The sequence below is a fragment of the Microcebus murinus genome, chromosome 22, assembly GCF_040939455.1.
Source record: "Microcebus murinus isolate Inina chromosome 22, M.murinus_Inina_mat1.0, whole genome shotgun sequence".
Taxonomy (NCBI): domain Eukaryota; kingdom Metazoa; phylum Chordata; class Mammalia; order Primates; family Cheirogaleidae; genus Microcebus; species Microcebus murinus.
This window is the reverse complement of record NC_134125.1, coordinates 21,053,826-21,081,236: the sequence shown is the minus strand read 5'-3', so window position 1 is coordinate 21,081,236 and position 27,411 is coordinate 21,053,826. Positions and strand designations below refer to the sequence as shown.

At 56.0% G+C, this 27,411-nt stretch overlaps 2 protein-coding genes across 5 annotated transcripts in view; both read left to right on the top strand.

Annotated features, from left to right (window-relative positions):
* The window catches only part of TBC1D10A (TBC1 domain family member 10A), a 28,874-nt gene extending 10,577 nt beyond the window's left edge, over window positions 1–18,297 (top strand). The window contains exons 2-10 of one of the 3 annotated variants that reach the window (XM_012763902.2): window positions 6,823–6,922; window positions 10,812–10,919; window positions 14,359–14,465; window positions 15,132–15,246; window positions 15,326–15,391; window positions 16,067–16,256; window positions 16,369–16,523; window positions 17,450–17,528; window positions 17,801–18,297. In XM_012763902.2, the coding sequence (XP_012619356.1) occupies window positions 6,823–6,922; window positions 10,812–10,919; window positions 14,359–14,465; window positions 15,132–15,246; window positions 15,326–15,391; window positions 16,067–16,256; window positions 16,369–16,523; window positions 17,450–17,528; window positions 17,801–17,925 (1,045 nt within the window). In that variant the 3' untranslated portion in view covers window positions 17,926–18,297. Of the gene's footprint in view, window positions 1–6,822; window positions 6,923–10,811; window positions 10,920–14,358; window positions 14,466–15,131; window positions 15,247–15,325; window positions 15,392–16,066; window positions 16,257–16,368; window positions 16,524–17,449 lie in introns of all 3 variants that reach the window. The other 2 variants (XM_075996699.1, XM_012763901.2) reach the window with 2 other exon arrangements.
* A 2,409-nt stretch (window positions 18,298–20,706) lies between these two features.
* CASTOR1 (cytosolic arginine sensor for mTORC1 subunit 1) lies at window positions 20,707–25,469 on the top strand. 2 transcript variants are annotated; one of them, XM_012763906.3, is made up of 9 exons: window positions 20,707–20,979; window positions 21,551–21,621; window positions 22,784–22,971; window positions 23,052–23,184; window positions 23,421–23,544; window positions 23,986–24,099; window positions 24,254–24,336; window positions 24,421–24,515; window positions 24,668–25,469. In XM_012763906.3, the coding sequence occupies exons 1-9, from the start codon at window positions 20,867–20,869 to the stop codon at window positions 24,734–24,736; spliced, it is 990 nt and encodes a 329-aa protein (XP_012619360.1). In that variant the 5' UTR covers window positions 20,707–20,866; the 3' UTR covers window positions 24,737–25,469. The 2 variants fall into 2 exon arrangements, with proteins under 2 accessions (XP_012619360.1, XP_012619361.1); XM_012763907.3 differs by lacking the exon at window positions 20,707–20,979 and adding an exon at window positions 21,151–21,267.
* Window positions 25,470–27,411: the final 1,942 nt, after the last annotated feature.

Below are 27,411 nucleotides of genomic sequence, written 5' to 3'. Positions count from 1 at the left end.
CCTTTTCCATGCTTCTGTGATGGCATTTCTTCTATGTGTGCTAGTTATTCATGCACTCATCTGTCTCCTCTGCCAGATTGACCTCCTCAAGGGCAGGGCCGGCATGTTATTCATCTTTGTAGATTCAGGGCCTGGAACACAGGCTCTGGAGAGATGTGTGTGGAATATAATAAGGGGCTGATCGTGCTCTGTCCCTGGAGTAGTTAGGGAAAGCTTTGTAGAGATGAGAGGGAGGTCTGAAAGAGGGCTCCCAAGATAGTGGGACCAAATTAGAATGGGGGAGGGGGGTTGAGGGAGGGTGGTCAGGAGAGGCACCTGGACATAGGACTAGGGGACATAGGACTAGGGATGTGCAGGGGAACAGGAGGGCCTGAGAGCCAGGGCCTTAGCTTTCTGTTGGACAAGGAGGGCAGTAGGGAGCCGTGAAGGAGTCTGGGCAAAAGAGGGGCCATATATAAACAAGTCAAGACTAATTTTGGTAAGATCTAGCAATTTGGTAAGGATAGGTGAGGGCCATACATGAGTTAAAGTGGCCCCTGAGTGCCTGCAATGAGATTGTGATCTGAGGACCCAGTCACCAGCAGGGAATTGTAAGCAGCACTGTCTGGTAGGGTGGGGGTTGGGGGGGGTGTTGGGGAAGTTTGTTGAGACTAGCCTCCATAGCGCTCTACAATGTCAGAGCTGCCCTGGGGGTTTCTGCTGTGGTCTTAGCTCTTCCTAGCTGAGTAGGGCAGAGGAGGGGGGGGGGAATTCCTTGCATTTTGGAGCCAGCAAGGCTGGTAGCCAAAGGAACCATTTCTTCATTGAGCGGGGTGGACCTGGGCAGAGGCCCAGGACACCAAGGCCAGAGAAGGGTGGAGAGAACCTGTTTACCAGTGTGCACTGACCCAGTGCTGGAAGGAGCAGAGCCAGGAATTCCTCATGGGAAAGAGAAGCAGGCCCAGAACTAGCCTGCATGGGGAGCGAGGGAAAGTGAAGCTAGCCAGACTCTCACCTAGACAGGGAGCCTGGACACTGCCAGCTTCAAGGCAGGGGCAGCCGGGCTGCAGGAGGGAGTGCCAGGCTGCTGCGGACCATCTTCCTTTTCCATACCAACTCGCAGCATGGCCTGGGGCAGATCACTTACCCTCCGGGCCACAGGCCTCCCGAGCTGTTTGGGGAAGGAATGGCCTCCTTGGGTGATCTTACAGGGCTCCCAGCCCTGACAGCCAGCCATTTGTACACCACCTCTCCTGCACTCTGGTTTCCCATCATCACTTCTTATGGAACTGGTCTAAAAGCTATTTTTACTTTCAGTCATTACCAGCTCTTAGGGTAATGAACTTCAGAGGTTGTTACCCAATGTGCAAAGTAGGTCAGCCTTTTGTTTATCCTCACTTCTCTTTTGAGCTCTGGGCAGGAGAGGGAAGCTCCCTCACCCTCGTTTGTCCCTGGATCTGTGATTGGCTGTGCCTTCTCTGCACACCCACTTCCCAGTTTTCCACACTGCCTCCTCTCCATCCTAGAGACCCAAATGTGAGAGGCCACTTTCATGTTATTCACTCCAGCCCTTCTCAACCTTGGGCAGATTATTCAACCACAATGAATCTTAGTGTTCTTGTCTATTAAATGGAGATAATAAAAGCTCCTTCCTTGGGGAATTGCGTACCTCCGTAGTATTTGGCAGAGCTAGTACATGGCCAGTGCTCAAAACATGTCAGCTTTTACTGCCTCACGTCATCTTTACTGCTGCTGTCTGAAGAGGTGGCATTGACCTCATGCTATGGCCAAGGACCTGGAAGCTCAGAGAGTGGAGCAACCTGCCCTGTTTCACACAGCTGTAAAGTGGTAGAGCTGGGATGAGAACCAGGAGTTATAATTTGTCATTGAGCAAATTATGTAATCTCTCAGAGCCTCAATTGCTTCATGGGTAAAATGATGATCATCATGCCCTCCCTATGTCAGCAGACTGTGTATGGGGACCAGTCAGATGAGAAGAGGGATATGAAAGTGCTAGGTAAACTGCAAATGCCAGTTGCCTAACGGCTACCATTTGCTAGCCACCTGTCAGGCTGGGCCCTTGCACACATTTATCCCTCACTGCAGCCCTATAAAATATGAGGTGTGCGTTATGGCTCCACTTAACGATGAAGAAGCTGAGATTTAGGAGGTCAAGTGAGCTTTTGGAAGTCTCCAGCCTCTGGGTTACAGAGAAGGCTGGAGAACTGGGAGTGTGCAGAGAATGGGGTCAGCAGATTCTCTGCCACCTTGGGCCGTGGCATGGCACAGCACAGCACAGCTAAGTCTAGCTCAGCCCAGGAGCCTGACAGGATCTGTGATCAGGCACCATTCTGTCTCTTCTGAGCCTTTCCTGCTCAGGAGATGGGGTGCTGGCAAACAGCAGGTTGCCCAGGCTTACCATCTCCAGCTGGGGTGCTGGCAAGCTACACCCATCAGTGTATTGGTGCCACTGAGCATGCATAGGTATGGGCAGGCTGCTCTCTGGGGGCAGTCAGGACACTGGAAGAGGAGATGGGGTTAGACTATCTCCAGTGGCTTAAGGGCCAGAGATCGAGACACACAGCAGCATCCGGAGGGAGGAGGGCCTGATTTCCAAACAGCCTTCCCTGGGGAGTTAGAAGCAGCCCATGAGTCACTGAGGCAGAGGTGAAGCCCTGGTTCAGCCACTTACTTATTAGCTTCGTGACTTTGCCCAAGTCATACAACCTCTCTGATCAGGTCAAGTCTCCCATGGGCCAAATGGAAATAGTAGTTAATCCATGAGGGTTCTGCTATTAGAGGGACAAATAAAATTGCTGTAGGCAGAGTGGCTTATAGCCCTGAATACAGTGGCAGATGAAAGTAATGATGTCATGGAGGAAACCAGGCAGGCACCTGTGAGGTGTATGATGGGAGTTAGAGAAGTTCAAGACCTGGTCCAGGGAGGGAGGGGCAGTGCTGATCACGGTGAACAAGTTGTAATGAAGTACTCATTTCAGACTTTATGGCTTGACCTATTCATGAATTGGTGCTGAAATCAATTTCAGGGGATTGTGATAGATATTTAAAGGGGGAAAAACAGAATAGTATAAAATTGAACTGAAAATATCAGTGTAATAGTATATGTTAGCACAACTTGTTTCACAAAACGTATTTGCGTGTGTGTGGGTGTGTATAAACTCAGTATGAAATGTATTTTCACTGTGGGTCTCAGTTTAAAAAGTATAAGAAATAATGTTCTAAGGCAGGTTGAAGGTCTTCAGGCTGGAGGAAAATTAATGAGATCTGGGCAGCAGGCGTGCAGGCCATGTGGAGGCAGAGGAGTGTGTACTTCAAGGGTCAAGAGCAAGGACTTTGGAGTAAGGCAGGCCTGGGATTTAGTCCCAGCTTTGCCACTTACAGCCACGTGGTCTTAAGCAAGCCCTCAACCTTACTCTTGGATTCTACTGCAAAATGGAGAAAATGATATTACTGTAGGATTATTATGAAATGTACATGTGATCAACACATATAAAGTATTGAGAAAAAAATTGGCGAGTAGTAAATGATATACAAATGGTAATGACTGTTACTAATGTTATTATTGCTGTAGTTGTGGTTTTTAATGTCATCTTGGGCCCTGAAGGGTTACTGTGACTTGGGAGAAGAAAGGGCATTCCAGGTAGGAATGGGTGGATGACAAAGGATAAGCACATGTGTGTGAGGTATGAGAAAAGTCTGAGAATTGTGCGGCCTCTGAAGAGGGCATTTAGATTATAGGTAGGAGATGCTAGGAAAATTAACAGTAGGGTGGCTTCATGAGGAAGTCATGAGGCCCTATCCCTGGAAGAGTTCCTGCGGAGGCTGAGCTACCCCGAGGCCGGCCGTTTTGTCCCTTATCCTGGGTCAGCTTCACTTTCACTAGCAGCTGGCTAGTTTCCTCTCTCCCACTGTCAGGAGGAACCCATCAGGGCCTCTACACCATCACACTGTTTGCAGGGACCCCCCGACCCCAGGTTCATCTCACAGCTCCTCTCTGGGTGTCCTTAGAGGTTCAAATTCACAATGCAGGTTGTCCAAGAATATAGGGAAGCTGAGGCTCAGAGAGGGAAGCAGACTTGCCTGTTGTAGAAGGGATTCCTGTATCAGACAGCAGTTGGATCAGATGCTTTCCAAGATCCTGACTGACTTAGTTGAAGGATACACGAACCTTCTGATTTTTAAACAATGAATAGGCTGCAGCTTTTCAGGAGCAAATCCTGTGCACAAGAGATGTCTACCTGCAGTTGGAGAGCATGTGATGTGCTGAGTGCTGGGAACAGCCAGCCCTCCAGTAGCTTCCTTCTCACCATCCCCAGGTAGATTAAATGCCAAGGCTGTTGAAGGAGAAGCCATTCAAATGACCATATTTCCTCAAAATTTTTCCAGTTTAAGATTTTAAAAATCAAAATGGATCTTTTTGATTACCATGTACATTTAAAATAGTAAAATAGTAAAAGTGGGTTTAGGAGAGGGATTTTTTGTTTGTTTCTGAGAATATCTTGCCAAATCAATGGTATAACTTAAAATCAGTGGTGTCTTAGAATCCAGGAAATATGGTAGTTTGTTTTGTACCCTGTTGAAATTCCGGTTTGAGGTTTGAAGTTGGGGCTTTGAAACTGCCAAAGCTGTTAGCTGGCATCAGTTTAAAGAACTCAACAAGTTCCTCTGTGTATCTACAGTTGGGAGAATGGGTATTTCTGAGGCCCTGCAGTCAGATTTTATCAGCAAAGCCAGACTGAGGTGTCAAATGGGCTTGTATTTAATCACATGGGAGTTCTTTAGAAACTGGTAATCTAGGGTGAAAGTCTTGCCCTCTTTGAGCCTCAGTTTCATCATCTGTGCAGTGGGGGGATTGGATCAGCTATTATCCACATCCAGAACTGCCTGTCGGCTCAGTGTGGGCACGCTTTCGTTTAGTTAACTCTAAGGCTTATCCCTTCACGTTGCATAAGTGAGTGTGTTGTATGTGGTGGAAGGCGTCATGGCCTGGGATGTGTGGGCCTTGGTTTCTGCTCCCTGAGTATTTGGGGGTTGCCTGGAGATGAGTGTCCCTAAAGGCCTGGTTCCTGCTTTGCTCTTATCAGAAAGAGAAAGGAAGGGAGTGGTTTTGTGCCCTAGTTCTGCCTCTAGGTGGTGAGAGGGTCAGCAGTTCAAGGGGGGTGACTTCTCAGTGTGTCAGGGACCTGTTTTGCCCTTGGCTGTAGTCCCTTCTCAGCTCTCCAGCTCCAAGGTTGCTCTTAGGCCTGGGCAGTTCCCCAGGTAAAGTGCACTGAAGAAGAGGACCTGCCCTTTTGTGTCTTGGGGGCTTCTGCTCTGCCAGGGCCCCTCCTCTCTCTGTTCTTCCAACCAGTAAAAGTCACAGCAGCACATTTCCTTCCGGTAGAGAGAGAATCAGAGACTCGAGGCCTGAGGCAGGCCCAAGCCCCACCAGGTCCTGTTCCTGAAAGCCTCCTCCAAGCTGCCTTGAGTGCCTTTGACCCTGTGCTCCTCCCTGGGAGGTCAGGCAGCGCTGAGTGTGGCTCTTGGCAAGGACCTGACTTCGATTTGCGTGCAGGTTTTTCCACTGAGTTGCTGTTTGACTCTGAGCAAGATACCTTTCCTGAGTATCTTACCTCTCTGAGCCTCTGTTTCCCTGTTTGTCATTAATATTTTATTCTGTTAATACTGTCAAGTACTTTTTTTTCCCCCTCAGCTATGATCAGTTAAGACAAGTACTTTTTTAATTTGGAAAAAACCACAAAAAGCACAAAAAAGAAATGTGAAAGATCTATAATCCACCACTTCAAAATAATTTTAAGAAAAGAGAGTGTGTGTGTGTATATATAGAGAGATGCACACATACATTTTGTTGTTATTACCAAAATTGCTCTGTAAGCTAAATTAGAAAGCATATGTAGAATGCTTAGCCTACAAATGTTAGTCTCCTTCTTCTCTTTGCCGCTTAGTTATGTGAACTTGTGAATTTCCAGGCAATCACTCCTTGGAGGAAGTCTACTCAGTTGATAACTCGCTCTGGCTAAGCCAGGGGTTCCTGCCCTGGCCCACCTCTTGCTGCTTTGGTGCTAGTCTGCCTGCCGGGGGTGGGTCTTTATGCTGAGCTATTGTCCCCACATTTAGTGCCACCAGAACATCAACCGCATGAGGATCGGGACTTTGTCATGGTCATAGGAATATATCCTCACAGCTGGCCCAGAGGCCCTCACGATAGAACAAAGCACAATTTTGACAGCTGCCCAGTCAGTAGATGTACAAGTACAAGAGGTTGTGTTTGATGGGGTTTTGAAGTGTGTGTAGGATTTTGATGGGTGGAGACAGCTTGGGGAGCATTCCAGCAAAGGGACTGGCGTGAGTAAAGGTTGAGAGGTGGGAAAGGGCCAGGGCGTAATTGGGGAAACTCTGAGTAACTAGTTTGGCTCGAGTGAGGAGGTGGCATGTTTCTGTACTTGTTTGACTAGTTTTTACGTCCAACTCTGCACCTTGCACACAGGCCCTCCAAAAAAGACGTGTTTACCAAGGCTAACCCAGGACAAGAATGCTTTGCTTTGGTGCACAGATGCAGACACTCACTTAGCCTCTGCCCCAGAGAGGCACAGTGACCCCTGGCCCCTGTGCACATTGGGAAAACACTTGAACCCGCTGTTTCTCTGGCTTGTGTCTTCCAGGGAGGAGGGCAGAGGGGTGTTTATGAATTACCAGTCCCAGAGGGAATAGCAGGGATGGGGGGCGGGGGAACGGAGGTCTGACCAGGCTGGTGGCTGGGGCGAAAGCCAGGGCCTTTGCTTTTCTTGGCACCTCTGACGGGCCCTGCCCTCTGCTCCGCAGGCTAGAGGAAGTCCCCCTGGAGGTGCTGAGACAGAGGGAGTCCAAGTGGCTGGACATGCTGAACAACTGGGACAAATGGATGGCCAAGAAGCACAAAAAGGTGAGGGGCCTGGCCTTGGTCCTTGGGCTGGGAGTTAGCAGCCTGGGGAGGAGGAGGAAGAGGGAGAACTTCATCTTAGGAAGGCACAGGCTTCTCCAACTGCCAGGTGCCTTAGTTGTCCTTCATCTGCCAATGGTGGATAGAAGCTGGCTGGAGGGCAGGGGGAAGGTTGGGACCTCATAGACAACTTCAGATTCATGCAAAACTTTGTCCTGGAGTTCAACTTCAAAGTCACTTTTAGCCAGTAGCCCTTATAGGTAACTTTCCCCTAGCATTCCTGGGAGAAGGCCTTGAGTGCTACTTACCCCGTCAGGGAGGATTTTATAGTACCAGTAACAGCTAACATGTATGGAGCATTTGCAGTGTGCTTGGCACTTGTCTTGGATAATTCTTATAACACCCTGGTGTGAGGTTAGTGGTCGTAGTAGCCCCACTTAGGCTGGCCTGCAAGGTCAAGATTTGAACCCACGCAATGTAACTTTAGCACCTGCCCTCTTCACCACCACAATAAGGGGCCTTCTTCATCCTCTAGATTCATTGGATGACTTCCCTCTTGCCTCCTGGCCAAAGGGAAAAGAAAGGAAATTAACCTGACAGTTTAATAACAGTCTTACAAAAATGAAAACACCCAGTAGCCCTTTATCTAGTCAGGCTCTATCCTCCCGGGAAAACATTCTTGGCCACCATTCTTAAGTGTGTGTGGGTCAACATCCTTGGCCACCCTCACCAGGATCTAGTTACTTCCTGGCTTAGAGGAGGCCTGTCTAGAGCCTCACAGCCAGGGTCTCTTCTGCACAAGTTCCCAGTCCACAGAGTGAACCCCATTGTCACTGTCGTCTGTTGACATACTGGTCTGGTCCTGACCAGCACAGCTGGCTGCAAGGCCTAGCAGAAAACTCAGGACCAAAAGTCAGGTCTTCCCTCCCTCCCTTAGTGCCAGTGGCTGGCCATGTGTCTTTCGGCAAATCACTTCACCCTCTCAGCCTCAGTTTTTCTGGTCAAGTGGGAGTGATAATCCTGTTTTAATTTTCCCACAGTGTGGAGACTGTAAGTACATCATAGACTGTAAAGCCCTGTGTCATGGGAGAGGCTCACCCAAGCCAAGGCTCTGTCCTATTGTTCTACATGGACTTTGGGGCACTCATCTTTTGCTTATAAGAAAATCAATCTCTGTCTCTCTCAAAAAATTTTAAGGCAGTTATTCCTCAACTGCTTCCTGCCTGACTGTGGGGTCTGTTTTCCTGCCTCGTCACCCCTTCGGCTCTAACCCTGAGCTGTAGCTCATTCTCCAGCCGTCTCTTGTGGTGACTAGTGGCTGGCAGGGACTGTGGCTCTGGCCTTGTTGCAAATGGGGATTCCAGAGGGGAGCCTTGGGAAGCTCCTGTCAGCAGAGCAGCGAGCAGCACTGCCTCTTCCCCTTGCTTCCCTGGCACTATGGCTAGAGCCCGAGCGCTGCCCTGCCCAGCAGAGGCTTCCACAGGAGTGTTTCAGCCCACTCTGCCCAGAGGCCCAAACTCCCTGCTCCTCTCCACAGACCGAGACAACCAGAGGGTGGCCCTCCTCCTACCTCAGCTGTGGCCCCACCAGGGCCCTGCCCTGGGAGCTCTTCCTGCCTGCCTGTGGAGGCTCGGGCTCTCCCTCTGATCTGGAAGTCATGGTACAGGAAGGACAATACCTGTTTCAGGAAGTGGGCTCAGACCTGTACATAATCCTGCTGGGAGAGTGCCTTCCTTCCTCAGCCATGTCCAGGACAGAATTCTGGGCCTGGAGGGAGGCAGAGCTGTGGCTGGAATGCTGTTTTCCCCGGTAGAGCCCTGCCCTCCCAGAGTTGAGCAGGCAAGGGTGTGGCCTCACTCAGCTTCATCAGAGACCTCCTCTCCCCAGGCCTTGCCTCAGAGAATGGTAGTCCTTTGTGGTTTCTGAGAGCACCTTGTCATGCTTTCTCCCTACTGCTTGCCTAGGGCAAGTGTCTCTAGCACCTTTGTGCTGTGGGGATACCAGAAGCCAGAGTGGGAAAGGGCTCTCGGTCCCCAGCTCCCCAGCCCTGGGCCCACAGTTAGGGTGAGGCCTCTCTGGGAACTTTAGTGGACTGAAAGTGTTCCAGGGCTCTCCTGGAGGAGGCCAGGGATGATGGGGGGGCTGTGACAGGGGGCTGCCTCATGCTGAGCTTGGCCCTGGGACAGCTTGAAGGGCCTGTGACTCTGGACTGTACTATGTTCCTTTGCCAAGGCCTGACCAAAGTGGCTTCCTTGAGGAGACCCTTGTCCCACAGCAGCAGGAAACTGTTCCCAGAGTCTGGGGCAGTTCCTTCCATTACCTTCCTCTGCCCCCTTTCCAGGCAGTCCCAGAAGCTCTTACTTGGTGCCTGTGACCAGCCAGTGCTGCTCTTCCCCTGTCTGCCTGGCTCCTTCCTGGTTCTTGACTCTCTCTGACCCTTGGAAAGTTTTCTCTTGTTTGCACTGGTCATCAGGAAGGCCAGGGCTTCTGTGCTCCCTCCTCCAAGAGCTGCTAGGAAGACTGTTTGAGGGGGTTTCCAGGTGAGGGGAAGTTAGGTGTAAGCTGAGGCCCTGGGGCTTCTGTGTCAGGCATCCTGTTAGGATGGAGGGGCGGAGAGGAAGCCGTCACTTAGTGAACACAGACTGTGTGTCAGGCCTCACAGAAAGCACGTTTTCCCCCTTCTAGTGGAATCCTTTCAACCACTCTGCCAAGGAGGAGGTATTATCATTCTGATCTTATAGTTGAGAAGAGATTGGCTCAAGGTCAGTGCTGGATTTAAACCCACGTCCAGATGTTCTTCTCATGCCCTGGTGCCCATCTACTTTATCCCAGTGCAGGGGCTAAGGGAGTGTCACTGGCCATTGGGCCATGTCCACCATTCCATAGGAGTAGTGCCTCTGCATTTGCCCCCACCCTCCCTGACTGGTCAGGACAGCTGCCTTCAGAGCCTCATTCCGGTCCCAAGCCCAGGGGGAGCTCCCCTCCTGCCCATCTCTGAAAGGCCAGTGCAGTGGAAAGGGGGTGAGTCTGGATCCCTCCAGCCTGTGTGGTGTAGCTAGGAGGTATTCAGGTCTCTGATTGTGTGACTTTAATTTTTCCCACTTTGTCCTTGGTTTCTCCATTGTAAAAAACATAATAGTTTTTCAGACTGCGTTTTAGCAGTAGAAAACTTCTGATAAAAACAGCTAGTCTGAATTAAGCACTAGCTCTGGGTCATGAGCTACCTCAAATACTTACTTTCTCACTTCTCCCGTTCTTTGAGTGGCAGGGAAGACCTGGGCCATTTTAGCAAGGGCTGGGATTAGGAGTCATACCCAGGCTGGCTGCCTCTGCCCCAGGCTCGTGATGCTGGAGCTCAGGGTCAAAGAGAGGAGAAGAGAAGGGATTCTTGACCAAAACAAAGAGGGAACCATTCGAGCAGCTCCCATCTTCTGAGTTCTGGTGCAATTTCTGTCCGTTATGCTGGTTGTGTACTGCCACATGGCTGCTTAAAACAACACCCCCATGAAAGTGTCTGAGCCATGCCTCACAGAGTGCAGTTCCTTCCCTGGTGACAAATCATGGGGCTTACCCAAATTGTGTGGCTTCATTTTGATTCAGAAAATAGTTTGGAGGGTCCAGAATTCTGTGATAGACTTCAGGAATGCCTGTGTTGTCACTGGACCAGGAGCTGTGCGACTCTGCCATCACCTGGTGGCAGCATGTCTAATTGCAGTCACCTCCTCCCCCCACTAAAGGATCTGCATTATAGCAACAGTAGGAAAGTCCTCTCTTCTCCCTGTTTCTGCTCTTGCTGCTACGTGCACTGAGGGCCTGCCAGATGCTGGCAGAGGGGCTGGGCTGGGGAGCTGCCTGGGCGGATGCACGGACACAGTGTCCTTTTGACTTTCAGATCCGTCTCCGGTGCCAGAAGGGCATCCCACCTTCTCTGCGGGGCCGAGCTTGGCAGTACCTGTCAGGAGGCAAGGTCAAGTTGCAGCAGAACCCTGGAAAGTTTGACGTGAGTTTCCCTTCCTTCACCCTGCCCTTCCTTCGGCATCTCTTAGCGTCCTCCCCATAGTTGCGATCCCCCATGTGCTCACCTGGACCTCAGCAGGATGAACTGTTAATGGCTCCTCCAGTCACATGCCTGACGGCCTGAGCACCTACTGTCCTGGGTACCTGTGATTCCTGGAGGCTCTGCTCATCTAAGGCTGCAGCCCTGAGCAGCCCTCAGTGGGATGGACAGACTTGCTGCAACCATTCCAGCTCTTTCTCTTGGTAACCACTCAGGGTTTGCTTTCTTATGCTCAGTAGGCTTTAGGACATCTGGAGAGGACACTCAGATCACTTCTGTGACTGAAGTCAGGGAAGCCCCTTGCCTAGTGGGACCACAGGCCCCTCAATACTTCCTAGCCTCCCATCCTCTGCTCTTTCTCCTTTCTCATCCAAGCCTGGCCAGACACAGTCCACCTGTGTGGCTGGTGAGGTCATTAGCCCTGGGGTGACACTTCCCTAGGGGTCAAAGCCAGTCAGTGGCCAGAGAGGGTACCCTGTGTAGTCACGCCTCTCTCTGCCCCCACCTCCCTCCTGCTGCCCCTGCCCCATGGCTGGCCAGAGTGAAATACCTCTCCGTTCACTGAGCTGGCCAGCTCCTCCAGCCTGCTCCCCTAGGGAACTACAGGGAGGCGCCTGGCTTCCCTGGGGTTGCCCTAGCTTATCTGCCAGACCTGGCCCCAGACATCAGGGCTTCTCCCAGGCCCTTGGGACTGGTGGCAGGCAGACAGTGAGACAGCTGCCAGCCACCAGCTCTTTGTTGACCTGCCTCAAGCTTTAAACACTCCTGTTCTGCTAAACACATTGTCTGAGAAGGGTGGGCAGGACAGGACCAAGCAGCCTAGAGTTTCTGCTCTTGACCTGGAAAAGGTGAGAGCTGTTTGCCAATAGCACTTGGCCCTGGGGGTGGGGATCCCGGGAGCTGGTGGAGTGTTGGCTGAGGTATCCCTGAATCAAGGGGATTGGATTATCCCCCAGGACACCAGTACCAGGCCCCAGTAGAGCACCTCTTGACTCCAGAGTCTTCCTCCAGTTCCTCCCAGTGGCTACATCTCCTCCATTTTAAGAGGCTCATTCCCAAGTCCACAGCCTGTGTCAGGCTGCCAGAGCCAGGCGTGAGAGCCGAGAGTGTGGGCAGCCTGGCAGCCTCCTGGTCATTCAGTTCCACAGGTGTGAACATGCCCACAGGGAGCACAGCAGCGTGCAGAGCTGTGTGCCTGTGTGGGCAGAGTGCTGTGTCTAGCGAGGAATAGGCCACCTCTGCGGGGTCTGGAAGGTTGCTTGTGCGAGGAGGTAGATTTGCTGAGAAAGGTCTTCTCAGTGCGTGAAGCTGAGTGACAGGGTTCTGCAGCAGTCCTGGGGCTGGAAGAGTGGTTTGTGAGCACCCCTGGAAGGACTTTGCCTGCAGGGGACCCAGAGGATTCATGCATGAGAAGCTGCTGTGGGCACATGAGCCAAGGCAGGGTACAGTGAGATGGCTGGGGTGGCAGCACATACCCGTTCCTGTGCTCCCTCCCCCGGCCGGGGCCCTCCATCAACACACAGTCCAGGTGGCCAACCCCAACTGCAGCAGTTGGGGCGGGTTCTGTAGGCCCTGCCAGCTCTACATTCTCCTGGATTTGCTATTTCTTCCTCCTTCTTGGGCAGGCAGGACCTTCCTGTCCTTTTTACCCAGTTTTCTTCTGGCTTCCCTTCATGATGGCATGAGTACCTTTCCAGCTGGCGGAGGCCGCAGGCCCACTGACTGCAGTACCTGCTCGCCCGCCAGCGCCCTTTCTCTCAACAGCTACACCTTTTCCTGTCTCACCAACCCATGTGTAGCCGAGCACCTTGAGCTGCCGAGGTACCAGACGAACACATCTAGGAACTGACTTTTGGGGTTCTCAGACCCCTATTTCATGGGAATCACCAGGAGAATTTTGGGGGCCCTTTCTGACAAAAGTGAACCTGCACTGTGCTCAGACAGTACCCAAGAGTGCACAGGACAACACCGGTCCCCGTCTTGAGGGTGCTTACCCACCCCCTCTGCTGCGCGCCTGCTCCAGGGCGCTCTGTGGAGGCCCCAGCCGCTCCCTACACCCTCCAGCCTTGGATACCGTCAGGCTTTCCCCTCGGTACACTCTCTAGTCAAGCTCCTGGCACGCTGGGTTCCTTAGCTTAATGCTGGGACACCCCCACTGAGGGGCATGAGAGGGGAAGGGGCTTGTATGAAGTCACCTGCTGGCCAGGGCCAGGGCCAGGGTCTGCACCCACTTGGTGTGTTTGCTGAGGACCTGGCCTCCCTCCCACGGGCCTTCCCTTTGCTGCCCCAGCCTTGCAGGCAACTTGTGCTTGCTCTGCATCCTTGCTCAGCCCTCTGGGTTTCCTTCCTAGTTATTTTTTCTTTCCTTTTTTAGAATTGAGATATGAATTTATATAGAGTAAAATGCACAGATCTTGAGTGTGCAGTTCAATGAGTCTTGACAAATAATATGCTTCCATGGAACCAGTATTCAAATCAAGATAGAGGACATTTCAAATGACAGAGAAACGATTTTTCTTTTTGTAATAGTTTCATTATTTTTATAAAGGTACACATGCTAAAATGTTCACAGAAGTTCAAAGAAAAGAGTAAAACTTTGTTGAAACCCAGCACCCAGACAAGCATCTGAGTTTAATGGTTTGACAGATGTCATGTCCTTCTAGACAGCGCCCTGTGCCAGTCACTCACACACACCCCTCCCTGATAGGTGATGCCACCTGCACAGGGAGGTGGGTAGCAGAGGAGCTGAGACTGATAGCTCTGAGTCAGACCTGGCTTCAGTCCCAGCTCCACCATTTTTCCAGCCACGAGGCCTTGGGCAAGTGACTTTAGTTGACACTCAGTTTTTTGTTGTTGTTGTTTTTCCATTATGGTCTGAATGCTCAGTTTTCTCATCTGTGAATCGGGTGTTGTGATAGGACCTGCCTTAGGCAGTTGAGAGGAGAGGAGTCAGTGAGGCCCACAGGTGCTCCATACTCAGTTCGGCATGTGGCTCAGAGAGGTATTAACAGATGGTAGTTATTGCTTTGACAAGGAGCCTTCCATCTTAAGGATGTGACACAATGTGAGTCCTGAATGGAGTGCCTAGAGGTTCTTTCAGCCACAGCTAGGGTGGACACTCTTGCCCACATGGATCTTCCTAGAGCTAGGATCCCCCCTCAGGGTATCCAGAGCCCTTCCCTCCTTGACCTTTTGTCCCAACCCAGGCATCCTTTCCTGGGCTTCCCTACCTGTCCTCAGGAAGGCCCAGTCCATGATAGGACTAGGTGGGCATGGCCCCTGGTGCCGGGCTCCTCCAATACCTAGGACAGCTGTGTTCTATCAGGAGTGGCTCCCTCCATCCTCCACAGCCCCTAATGTGTGCCTTTGCCCTTCCTTTCAGGAGCTGGACATGTCCCCTGGGGACCCCAAGTGGCTGGATGTGATTGAGCGTGACCTGCACCGGCAGTTTCCTTTCCACGAGATGTTTGTGTCCCGGGGGGGTCATGGGTGAGCAGGCTGGGCCTTGTGGGCTGGGAAGTGGCTCTAGGTCCAGTTTCTCAGGGGGCAGAGGAGGTACAAGTTTGGGGATAACTCAGAGGTCCAGAGCAGAGTGCCCAAAACTCCACTGTCAGCATCCCTCCTTTTTGGTTTGAGTCTGAGGTGTGCACTTAGTATCTCCTCTTACCTCTGGGGCAGCTTTCATCATCTCCCCAGAGTACTAGAGCTTGCTCAGCCTGGGCCTCTCCTGGAAACAGGTTTCACTGGGGAGAAAGAGGGTTAGGGGGAGTTGGGTGGGTGGAGTGTATGCAGGAGGGGTAAGATGAAGCAGCCAAGGAGACTAAGACAGACACCTGGGACATAGCTGGTCTGGCCAAGGGGCTACAGCTGCTGTGTGAGGGGCCCCCACTTTTAGCCCCTGACACATCCCTACCCTGTGCTGCATCCTGCCCTGGCCCTGCTTCCTCTTTGAGCCCCGCCCCACCTCCCTCCTCTGGTCATGTGGGTGTTCATATGTTGCAGTGGGAGACTGACTCTTTGGTGACCACAGCAGGTCACCTCCCTTCTCCAGGGAAGTGCAGATTCTGAGACAGGTCTGATCCAGTGGGACAGAGGGGAGAGCAGTGGGTAGCAGAGTCACACCTGTCATTGCTACCCTGCCTGGCCTCTCCACAGCCAGCAGGACCTGTTCCGTGTACTGAAGGCCTACACGCTGTACCGGCCTGAGGAGGGCTACTGCCAGGCCCAGGCGCCCATTGCCGCTGTCCTGCTCATGCACATGCCTGCTGAGGTGCCACCAGGCCCTGGGAGGGTAGGGGGGCTGGTGGGGAATGCCCAGCAGCAAGGCCTCACGTCTCTCTTGCCCACAGCAAGCCTTCTGGTGCCTGGTACAGATCTGTGAGAAGTACCTTCCCGGCTACTACAGTGAGAAACTGGTGAGCGCTCGCCTGTCCTGGGACCTGCCCCCGGCTACAGCCACGGCCACACCCTCTGTGGCCCCTCCAGGCCTTTCTCTCCACAGCAGTCCTGCCCAGGGGCTTGTGTTGCCTGCAGGCTAAGTCCCAAGGCCTGCCAGGTCAGGGCTCTTGGGCTCTGCCATCATCAGTCCCACACTCACCTACATCTCTGCCCTCTGCCGCTCTGGCCACTTGGTGGGACGAAGTTCCTCCAGGGCACTAGGTTCCTCCCTGCCTTGGCCTTGGCCTAGGCTCAAACCTCTGCCTGGAAGCTCTGTTCCTGCGCTGTCCCATGATAACTCCTTTGCCTCAGCTTTCAGCCCTCAGGGAGCTTCCTTGACCCTAACAGGCACATGCTCCAACACATGTTCAAGAATGTTGCTGTTCCTGCCTTGTCCTGGGCACTCAGTCCCCTCCCCTTCTCCACATTCTCTTTGTGCTCATGTGGCCCCTTCTCACTGTGAGCTCCACGAAGGGAACAGCTGTCTCTGCTTTGTTCATTGTTGTATCCCAGCGCGCGTATCTGGCACCCTGCAGGCAGTAGCCATCCGAGGAATGAACAAATGCCTGCCTGATGCTGGGCGCTGGGGTGTAGCCCCTGCCCTGGCTCCTACAGGCCATGGTCATGGCCCTGTGGCTTCTATGTCCCCCTAGGAGGCGATCCAGCTGGATGGGGAGATCCTCTTCTCGCTGCTGCAGAAGGTGTCACCGGTGGCCCACAAGCACCTCAGCCGGCAGAAGATTGACCCGCTGCTCTACATGACAGAGTGGTTCATGTGCGCCTTCGCACGCACCTTGCCCTGGAGCTCTGTGCTGCGCGTCTGGGACATGTTCTTCTGTGAAGGTACCGGGCAGGACTGGAAGGAGAGGCCCTGCCCCCAGTCAGCCCACTGGCAGCCTCTCTTTCCAGAGAAAGCCCCTAACGGACCCTTGCATTCACCACCTGCCCCCCACAGGAGTCAAGATCATCTTCCGGGTGGGATTGGTGCTGCTGAAGCACGCGCTGGGCTCCCCCGAGAAGGTCAAAGCCTGCCAAGGCCAGTATGAGACGATCGAGCGACTGCGGAGCCTCAGCCCCAAGATCATGCAGGAGGCCTTCCTGGTCCAGGAGGTACGGCCCGCACCTGGCACTCGCCAGAAGGCAGGGGGAGACGTGAGAGTCCTTTGGAGGACAGCCTGGTAATCCTCTGCCTCTGGGTCACCTGTGCCAGGTCTGCTGCTCAGCAGCCCAGGAGGGCATGGGTGGACCTCATCTTCCTGTCCCGGTGACGAGTGTGGGGGACAGGGAGGCCTAGCTTTGCAGGGCTTGCCTTATGTGAGGTGCGCAGGAAGGAAGAGGAGTGGTGACCTGTCACCTTCTCCCTCACTGGTACCATATTCCCAGCTTTGGCTCTATTATTCCCCTTTTTCTTTATTTATGGCTACTTGTCTCTTAGGGGCTGTAATGAGGTGACACATGCACAGTCAGCTTCTCTGGGTTGAGGCAAGGGCTGGGCTGGGGGTAGGGCTGATGCCGGTGTATGGGGCAGAAGCAAAGGAGCAATGGCCCGTTTTACACCTGCTTCTCCCAACAGCTGCTGAGGGCTGTGGCAGCGCCCCCAATTCACATGTGAGGAAATAGAGGCACAGAGGCAGGATCACAAAGCAGCCTCCTGCAGAGTCACCTAGCCAGAAGGTGGTGGAGCTGGAATTTGAGCCCAGGCAGCCAGGCTGCCCTGGACAGAAGTGCGGACAGGTTGGCAGAGAGCAGGTTTTGCCCTGCCTGAGCCTTACCTCCTGCCTCACAGTGGGGCAGGTGGACTCAGGAGTTGTAAGAAGCCTTCTCCTCAGAGGCAGAGTGTCTCAAGTGTCCAGTTCCCCTGGCATTCAGCTCTGGGACTTGTGACCACAGCTTGGGACTAGATCCCCATCATTTCTGAGGTCAGCCTGTAGTGGTCACGGCTGGGGGATGTTGAGGGAGAGGGGAGGCCCTGGATGGGAAGCAGAAGGGGAAGGTCCTTCTTTCTGGTGCCCACCTGCCTGTCACTGCCCCTGCAGGTGGTGGAGTTGCCGGTGACAGAGCGCCAGATTGAGCGTGAGCACCTCATCCAGCTGCGGCGCTGGCAGGAGACCCGAGGTGAGCTGCAGTGCTGCTCCCCGCCCAGGCTGCATGGCGCCAAGGCCATCCTGGATGCAGAACCCGGCCCCCGGCCTGCCCTGCAGCCTTCACCGTCCATCCGCCTGCCCCCAGACGCCCCCCTCCCCAGCTCCAAAGCCAAGCCCAAGCCACCCAAGCAGGTCCAGAAGGAGCAGCGGAAGCGGACGAAGGCGAGTGGGCAGCTGGATAAGACCCCAGCCCCAAATCAAGCCATGGTGGTGGCTGCTGCAGGAGACGCATGTCCCCCACAGGATGTGTCCCCAAAGGACCCGGCACCCCAGGACCTGGCACCCCAGGACCCAGCCCCTCAAGACTCAGCTCCCCAGGACTCAGCCTACCACCACTCCCAGGAGAGCCTGACGTCCCAAGAGAGTGAGGACACCTACTTGTAACCCCGGCAGCTCAGTCCTCCGGGTTGGGATCTCCACACACCTACATGATTCATGGACTGACACTCCAGGTCCACCCTCTGAGGGCCCAACCGCCTGGCTGCTGAGCTGGGAGAGAGTCTGGCTGGCCCAGCACAGATTCTGCCTGAGCCTCCTTATTTATTTTCTCTAGAGTGGAGCTCGGGCTGGCTCAGCCAGGGCAGGCAGAAGCTAGGGCCAAGAGGGTGGGGCCTCACTCGGCTCCCTCCTCATAGGGGGATGGTCCCCAGGGCTAGGGTGCTGGCGTGAGGGGGGAGGGTGGGGTGCTCTTTGTGTAAAATAGATACATGGTTTTGTACAGAAATAAACAGGATTGTGTAGACCTGGTGTGCAGCTAGGGACTGGGCAGGGGGTGCCACCATGGTGCTCAGCATCTCTTCCCCATGCCCTACAGAGGCCCCCTTCCTGGGCCCCAGCCCAGCACCACAGCCTCTCTGAGAAGTACCTGTGCCAGAGGACATGCCACGCCCAGGGCCAGCCCCTGTTCTTAGCCCCCAGTTTTATTCACCCCATCCCTGCTGCCCCATGTCCACCTTCTGCCATGGATGAGGGACACCAGGGCTGGAGCCCAATGCTGGGGCAGGGCAGGGCATGCTCCCCAGGTCTTGGTCCCCACCCATCACTGAGAGGGAGGGGGCTCCTTAAGGAAGAGATTTTAGGGTCTTGCTCCTCCAAAGCCTGGGCTGGATGCCACTCCAGGCCCCAGTAAGCTTCTGAGCACTGGTTCTGGGCCGGGGGCTGGCAGCAGGGGTGGAGCACCATGCACGTCTCCACATTCTCAGCCCAGGCCTCGGTCAGAGGCAGCGCAGTGAGGGGAGAAGTCTGGGTCCTTGATAAAATGCTGCCTTCCATTTACTGAGCGCTTACCATGCGCCAGGCTGGACTGTTATGTCACATGGCTGATCAGGTAGGTTCTGTTATCCCCATTTTACAGACAAGGAAACAGGAGCTGAGTGGGAAAGGAACCTCCCCTAGAGAGGAAAGCCCAGTCAAATTTGCACCTGGAGCCCTCACTCAGCTCCCTCTCCTGGCCAGGCTTCCAGGTGACCTGACTGCAGTTGAGGGCCACGGCAGGCCTGTGGTCACAACCTGATGACTGGCGAGGGTGAGGACAGGGTGTCTCTGGGAAAGGCCCCCCTTCTGCTGAGGAAGCAGCTTTTCCAGTCAAACAATAGCGGCTGTTCTTGGCAGACACCAAGCTGGGCCAGGCCATAGGGGAAGGGGGGGGAGGGAGGAGTAGAGCCTCCCTGGGAGCTTTCAGGCATTGCCTTGGCCTGGAACATCCTGTCCTGGTACAGCTGGGGATACCAAGGCCTAGGGAGGTGAAGGGTCAAAAGAGACCTTCAGGGCAGGCCACCCCACTGCTGCCCCCTACCCCTCACCCCTGTGATGCCCCACCCAATCGGTACCTGCCATTGACAAGATGGGCTAAGCCTTTAAGAAACTCTCCTCCTTCCCCTAGTCCTCCAGGGGACAGGCCAGGATGTGGCGGCTGTACAGCGTTCCACAGGAATGTGCTGAGACTGAGAGTCCAGGGAGGAGGATTAGCTTGTTTTTAATCTGCCTATGGTGGAGGATCCAGAGCAGGCAGATGGCCTGCTCAGGCCTGCTAGGTCCCAACCAGGCCTGAGGCCTGCTTTAACCTACTTGGTGCAAAGCCTCAGCTCTGAGGCCTTAGGGTGCTCGAGCCAGACAAGGGACCCCTGGAGCATGGCCAGCCCTACTATGGAGCCAACTTGGGCATCCTGATGCCTGCTCAACCTTGGGGTCGTCTGGGACCTGCAGAGGCCTGATAAGATCTGGGGTGTCTGCCAATGCTGGGGGCCTCCCTGGGCCTGAAGCAAGTTAAGGTGTGCTCGGGCCTCTTGGGTTCTGTTAATGGCTGCAGGCTTTGGGGAGACCTTGGCAGGGCTCCAGTCCTAGGCCTAAGATCTGAGTATCCAGTACACCTCACCTGTATGGCCTGACCCCCAAAGTCTGTGCCCTGGGCATTCCTGGCTCAAGCACTGCTGGACTTGGTTTGTATTGTGGGACCTCAAGCCCTTAGGCCTGGGCCACCTTCAGTCCCCTACCCCAAAATATGTTGCTTTTATGGAGGTGGCTGGTACTCTCCTATCTTTGTGCCCCTGGTGGGGAGCCTTCTACTCTGAGAGTTGAGTGAGAGTAAGGAGTGGGGCACCAGGCCAGGTTTCATCTTGTCAGCCCACTCACAAAGCGGGGGAGGAGTATGCATCAATACCAATTCTGGGTTGTTGGCCCTGCCACCTGCCGAGCCTTGAGAGGAAGGAGAAAGGTGCCACTGCTGGAAGCCAATCACAGGTCCGACTGAGCTGTACAGCGGACCTCTGGCCCTCCACGCTCCGAGGGTTTGGGGGCAGCGTTCGGGTCCCAGCTGAGCTCCGGTTCGTTTCACCTGAGTCTTAATGACCTTAGTCTTAAGACCCACGTGTGGGCCTGAAGAACAGAAATGACCCCCAGCTTCCGGGATGCTCCCACCCCAGCGCTGCAGGCGTCCTGCGGAAAGGGTGGAGCTGAGGGAGGGGGCGCGGCAGGGGCGGGGCCTGGAGGCCGCGGAGGAGGTGGGGTCAAGCAGTGATTCGGCAGCCAGGGCTAAAGGGGCGGAGCCACGGGGCGGGCTCTGCGGGCTGGAAAGCGAGGTGAGGGCCTGGTGTTGGAAGGGGCGTGGCCACCCCATAGGCCTCGCCTCGCGCGAGGCGTGGCTGTCAAGGAGCGGGTCACCACACTGGTCTGGGCGGGTCCGCCAAGTAGCAGGCGGCGTGGACGCGGCCGCTCAGCGGCTCCTTTAAGTCCTCGGCGCCACCCTCGCCGCCCCGCCTCCCGCGCGGCCTGGGTCTAGTTTGCCGCGGGGTCGGGTCCGCGCGAGCCGCGATGGAGCTGCACATCCTAGAGCACCGGGTGCGGGTGCTGAGCCTCGCCCGCCCCGGTCTCTGGCTCTACACCCACCCGCTCATCAAGCTGCTCTTCCTGCCCCACCGCAGCCGGTGCGCGCCTGGGTTTGGGGGCGCTGATGGGGGTTGGGGCCTCTGCTGTCGCCCTGGGCTAGGGTCGGAGGATTAGGACCGCCGCGAGGCAGGCGGGCGCGCGCGGGCGGGGAGGGCTCTGCCCATCCGGCCTGGGCCTACCCTCCCCGGGACCGCCGCCTATCCGGCCCCCTCCCAGGGCCAAAGCACAAACAGCTTGGGGTGAGCGATGCTTAACTCTGAGTGGTGTCAAACGGGGGCATTGCTACCTGGCCGCTGCGGAGACCTCCTTGAGACTCCTCCCTTCAGGTCAGAGAGGCTGGACCAAGGGGCCCAAGGTCCAACGTCCCTGGGGCTGTTGCCACGCTGTGAGCCTCCCCTCCCTCCAAGCATGGATGGCGGAGGGCTCCTGGGAAGGTCGGGAGGCGGAAAATAGCTCCGGGGATAGAGCCCACCCCCCATTGCCTTGGGAAGGAAGTTGAGGTTTGAGGGGGGTAGAAGGCGCCCGGCGGGTCTCTCAGGGACGTCTCTCAGCGATGTCCACCCCCTAGTTCTCCGCCCCAAGCTGAAGATGCTCCCCACCCCCAACCAGGTGCAAGTTCTTCAGCCTGACGGAGACCCCTGAGGATTACACGCTCATGGTGGACGAGGAGGGCTTTAAAGGTGGGGGTCTGGGAAGGGGGAGCACGGGAGGGGCTTGTTTTGCTCCCCTCTGCAGGATTCTCACCATGTGTTGGGATCCGCCCCAAGAGCTTGGGCCCTAAAAGCATATGGATCAGGGTTCAGATGCTACTCTACCGCTCACTGGCTGTGTGCTCTTGCCCACGCTGAGCTGTTTCCTCTTGTGTAAAATGGGCACAGTTATGGTTCTGATAGAATAGGGTCCCCTGAGGGCTTTATAAACTTAAAACCTATGGGGGGCCGTGTTTGAGGGGCACTTAGCAGTCTCAGGCTAGCGGCAGGGCTGCAGTTATGGTTCCCTGTGGCTGTTACAACCTCCTGGACATTATTTCCTCCCTGACTTATCTCCTTGGTTTGGGTCCCCTCCTCCCCTGCTGTCTGAGAACTCCGGAGCTGAGGGCTGAGAAGGAATGCAGGACAGGCAGCCATCCCAGGGCAGGGTCCTGGAGGCCTCCTAGCTGTGCTTGGGTGAACAGCAGCCACCCTGGACCTGGCCTCTGCTCAGGGCTGGACACCAGCCTGGTCCCTCCCTGGGCCCTGGAGCAGACGTCTGGCTCCTACCCCTGCTGGCCTGGCTCATCCTCACAGGCCTGGAGTCTTAGGCCAGCCAACTGAGTTTGGCCTCTGCCCCCCTGCTCCACTTCAGGCCTTAGTTTCCCTGTTTGTACTACAGGGAAGTCTGAGTCTGCACAAGGGGAGGGGGAATACCCAGCCAACCCCACCTGCTGGTGCCCCCTGGTGGTGCCATGTGGTGTAGAGCTTCTGCCAACCCACAGAATATACCATCATGAGTTAGATGTTGTCATCCCATTTTATAGATGAGGAAGCTGAGACTCAAATCACTTGCCCACAGGTCACATGGCAAGTAAATAGCAAAGCTGGGATTTGAACCCAGGTCTGTCTGAATCTGGAGCTCTGATCTTTAATGGGAAGTTTCAATCCCCAGCAGGCTGGCACCCAAAGCACTTCTCAGTCTTTGCATACGTACAGACTTCAGGAGCAGAAATGGGAGGAGATAGCACTAGTCTCCAGACCTGCCCTTACCTTGATAGAGCCCTCCAAGGCACAGACAGGGAAACTGAGACTCAGAGAGGGGCAGGGGTCAGCCCTGCAGGCCCTGACTAGGCATGTGTCCTGCCCACAGAGCTACCTCCATCCGAGTTCCTGCAAGTGGCTGAGGCCACATGGCTGGTGCTGAACGTGTCATCTCACAGTGGTGCAGCTGTACAGGCTGCTGGGGTCACCAAGATCGCCCGCTCGGTCATCACGCCTCTGGCTGAGCACCACGTGTCTGTGCTGATGCTGTCCACTTACCAGACGGACTTCATCCTGGTAAGTTTCCCACCGGTGCGGGGCAGAGTAGTTGTGGGTGCCTGGGGACCCACGTGACGTTTCACCTGCCTGTGCCCCAGGTGCGGGAGCAGGACCTGTCCGTGGTGATCCACACTCTGGCCCAGGAATTCGACATTTACCGTGAGGTGGGCGGGGAGCCTGTGCCTGTGGCCAGGGATGATTCCAGCAACGGCTTTCCCCGAGCCCAGCATGGTGAGGGCCACCCCCTGACACCCAAACTTGGGCAGGGCCTCCTCTTCCCTCCGGGGTCTGTCCCTTGTGTGGGTGGGTCTGTGGATGTGGGGAGACCAGCTGACACTGACAGTCTCAGGAGATGGGCCCCAAGGGCCTGCTCCTGGAGAACATGGCCCCTCCCTGGCCCAGGCCCCTCCCTGAGTGGCCACCAGGAGGCGCCACAGCCCATGAATGCCTTGGTCCCTCCTGAGCAGGGCCCAGCCCCACGGTGCACCCCATCCAGAGCCCACAGAACCGCTTCTGTGTCCTCACTCTGGACCCTGAGACACTGCCAGCCATCGCCACCACCCTCATCGATGTCCTTTTCTACTCGCACAGGTGGGCTTTGTTTGCATTTTGTCTCTGTCCTCACACCACTGTTTGCTATGCCGTGTCCCACCACCTTCTGGTCTGTGCCTTGTCCTGTGTCTCGGGGTTCCTGACAGCCCATCATGCTCACTTGCCCTTCACTGACCTTCGGGGAGAGTCCCAACCCCAAAGCTGGAGCTCTCTCCTGCGGTCCTGGCAGAGCCACCCCCGAGCTGTGCCCTGGTCCCGCCCTCTGCCCCGGGTCCTTTGTCTTTGGCACAGGCAGGGTCCATCCTCCTCTTTCCCGCCCACACCTTCCAGAGGGCTGGGGCCTTGCGCAGGGGAGCAGGGACAAGAGGGCCTGCCCAGGCCATCCGTGCCAGCCCCTTCCCAGGGGCCTGGAGGCTGAGTGGGAGAGCTAGAGTGGGCTGGGTCCCCGGCAGAGCTCTTGAACCTCCCATCCCTCCCCAGTGCCCCCAAGGAGGCAGCCTCTGGCAGTCCTGAACCCAGCTCCATTCCGTTCTTTGCCTTCTCCCTCATCGAGGGCTATATCTCCATTGTCATGGACGCTGAGACGCAGAAAAAGTATGTGACCCCTGACCCTCGGGCCACAGAGCCTAAGCAGCCCTGGGGAGGGGGGTGTGGTTAGACCCTGAGGTTAGTGGGCAGACCTGCCCAGGCGCTCAGGGCATGGCACGGCAGATGGGGTGCCCTGCCCACCGGCCGCCTGCCTCCCTAGGTTCCCCAGCGACCTCCTGCTCACCAGCTCGTCGGGGGAGCTCTGGAGGATGGTGCGCATCGGCGGACAGCCCCTGGGATTTGGTGAGGGCCGCTCCGTGGGCTGGGGGTTTGGGAGGGCCTCTGGGCGACGGGGGTGAGCCACATGCACCCCTCCTCCACACTCAGATGAATGTGGGATCGTGGCCCAGATCGCAGGCCCCCTGGCTGCTGCCGACATCTCCGCCTACTACATCAGCACCTTCAACTTTGACCACGCCCTGGTGAGCACCCAGGCCGGGGTGGGGGGGTCGTGCAGGGACAGTGAGGCCCAAGAGTGTGGGTGGGCAGGAGGGGGTCTCAGCTGGGCCAGGAAGTTGGGGTAGCCCTGGCCTACTTCAGCCCTGACCGTCCCCTCCCACTTACATGCCCACAGGTGCCTGAGGACGGTATTGGCAGTGTCATCGAGGTCCTCCAGCGGCGGCAGGAGGGCCTGGCCTCCTGAGGCCTGTGAGCAGCAGAGCAGCCTCCCTGCTATCTCTTTGTCTCCAGGTTTCCAGAGACTTTATTTTTCTGAGACACGGTCTCACGCTGTTGCCCTGGCTAGAGTGTGGTGGCGTCATCATAGCTCACTGCAGCCTCCAACTCCTGGGCTCAAGCGATCCTCCTGCCTCAGCCTCCCGAGTAGCTGGGACTGTAGGTGTGCACCACCACGTCTAGCTACTTTTTTCTTTTTATTTTTTTGTAGAGACTAGGTCTCGCTGTATTGCGTAGGCTGGTGGAGACTTCTTTAAGCTATTTCCTTAAGCTCTGGGATGAGGCCCCTGTTCCTGCCTGGGCCCCCTCGTCCCACTTTCTATGTGTAAGCTGCGTGCAGGCCCGGCTCTCGAGTGGACACGAGAGTGCCCCCGCAGCTGGAGCAGGCAGGTGCTAGCCCCACGGAGCATCGGCCCTGACAGGCGAGCACGGTGCTGGGGCCTAACCCATCACTCCCTGCAGGGCCTTGGCATTTGCACAGTCCCTTACCTGAGGCCTGAGCCATCCCCACCCCACCCCCCAGCCAGCTGTCACCTGGACCAGGCCCTGACTTCCGTTCTGCCTCTGGCGGGGCTGCCTTCCCTGGGCCGGTGAGTCCTGACAGTGCCTTGCCCTGCGGGGCCTCTAAGAAAAGTATTTTTACATCTCTCTCTCTCTCCTTTTTTTTTTATTGACTTGTTAATAAAGGACTTTGTAGCGGCTGGGCTGGGCCGTGGTCCTTGGGGCTCACCTGAGTCTGAGTCTCGGCCACGGCTGTGCCTCAAGGCCCCTGTGTATTGGAGCAGGCTCCCTTCACGCGCTGGCTTCTCACCACGGCTCCGTGAGCCATACGTGAACCGTCACCATCTTGCACATGAGGAACCCAGGCTTTGAAAAGTGACATGACTTAGCCACGGTCACGTGACTCCCATCCCGGGCTGCCTGCCTTTGATGTCTGGGCTCTTTGATCTTCATTTCTTGCTGCTTCCAGAATAGTCCAGAAGGTTCTAAACATGGGCAGACTCCCAGACCCTCCTTGCTGGGGGTCCCCTGGCCTTCCCTGCCCACTGTAGGTATGGCTGGCCTGCCGGGAAACCCACCAAGGAGGGCCTGAAATCGCTTTTCTCCAGGCTGTTGTGTGCTTTCTTTTGGGTCTCACCTAAGCTCTGGCCGTCCTTCCTGTTGGCTGAGAGATCAGTCAGTTCTTGCCACCAGGGCTCTCCTGGGCTTGTGGGAGGGACCCTGCACGCTTGGCCTCTCCCTGCTTAGGTGCAGGGTCAGGGGGACAGGACAGGGGCCCTGTTTGTCCTCAGGGGCCGCCACCCCAGGGAGGCGAAGATTCTGCTGTGGCCTGAGGGGCCCGCAGAGGCACAGGGGTTATCAGCTGCCCTCAGCCCAGACCCGCCCACTCTCGAGAAGAAGGGTGTGACTTCTGTGTGCTCAGAGGTCAGCGCAGCTCCCCAGAAAAGCCAGAACAGGGACCAGGCCTCTGGCAGTGCGCCCGCCTTGCCCCTGGGGACCAGAGTCTGGGGCCTCGGGCTGCAGATCAGAGGAGCTGAGAGCACAACCCCGGCCCGGTGAGTGAACAGTAGGGGACCGGGACCAGCCCATTCCCTCCAGCCTCAGTTTCCCCATGTGCGTGGACACCCAGGAGACAGTTCCTTCAGGAACACTGGGAGGAGGGGGGTTTTTCCTTGGAGCTTTGTGTGGGGTCGGGGGAGTCCCACTTCCTCTCCTTGGAGGGCCTGGTACAGGCCCTGGGTTGGTGGTGTCTGGGCTTGAGGTGGGGCTTTCGAGTCAGGATTCTTGGGGCTGCTTAACCTGCAGCCAGAGAGCTCCTGGCCCGTGTCCAGCGCTCAGGCTTACCTGTGAGTCGCTGCCTGTGCTGGTGTTTGTCTCCCTGGCTCTCCCAGGGCCTCCGGCCTCTCCTGGGTCCCTCATACCAGGTGCCACCCTGGCCTCGGCTAGTTCTCGGGCAGCCCTAGTCCGTGGCAATCTGTGTCCCCTCACCCAGGTCCACAGGACTCAGACCCAGACCTGGAGGTCATTGTGTCCACGTGTGTGTCTGCCACATAGCCAAGTGTGTCCGTGTGGAGGGTTTTTAGCTCCTAGATGTTAAGGTCATTGAGGGGTGGTCACTGGGCCAGCTCTTGGCTTCAATAGGTTACAGACAGGGATATCTGCTCAGGAAGGCTGGGGAGATCCCGGAGCCACCTGGGGTCAGGGGCACAGGGCTTGGGAGGTGCCCTGGGGACACAGCTGAGAAGCGGAGGGGCTTCCATGGTTGTGACTGTGGACCTCACACGCGGCTGCTGTTCTGGGTCCACTCAGGCAGATGGCGGGGCTCACAGGAACGCCTTCTCATCCAACTCGGGCCCCCAGAGAGTTCCCAGGCAAAGGAAGCTGGTCTGGTCAGCCTGGCCTGGGGCTGGGGACACCCACTGGCACACAGCCCATGTCCCTGAGTTTCAACCCTGGGGGTCTCGTTCTCCTGCCCACAGCAGCACAGACTGGGGAGACTGAGAGCTGCTGGGGCCGGGCCCTGCCCACGGTCTCTATGGGAGTAGGAAGGGGGTCTCAGGCCCCCGGCCGCCAGCCCAGTGCCCAGCGTCTGCAGGGAGGATGGGGGGGGGCATGAGGCAACCTCAGCCAGGTGGAGGCAGC

Bases quoted from the DNA above. Each gene is read 5' to 3' on its own strand.
- CASTOR1 (XM_012763906.3), top strand. From the start codon at position 20,867: ATGGAGCTGCACATCCTAGAGCACCGGGTGCGGGTGCTGAGCCTCGCC. The intron at 20,980-21,550 runs GTGCGCGCCTGG...ACCCCCAACCAG, and splicing joins TTCCTGCCCCACCGCAGCCG to GTGCAAGTTCTTCAGCCTGA. The intron at 24,100-24,253 runs GTATGTGACCCC...CTGCCTCCCTAG, and splicing joins GACGCTGAGACGCAGAAAAA to GTTCCCCAGCGACCTCCTGC.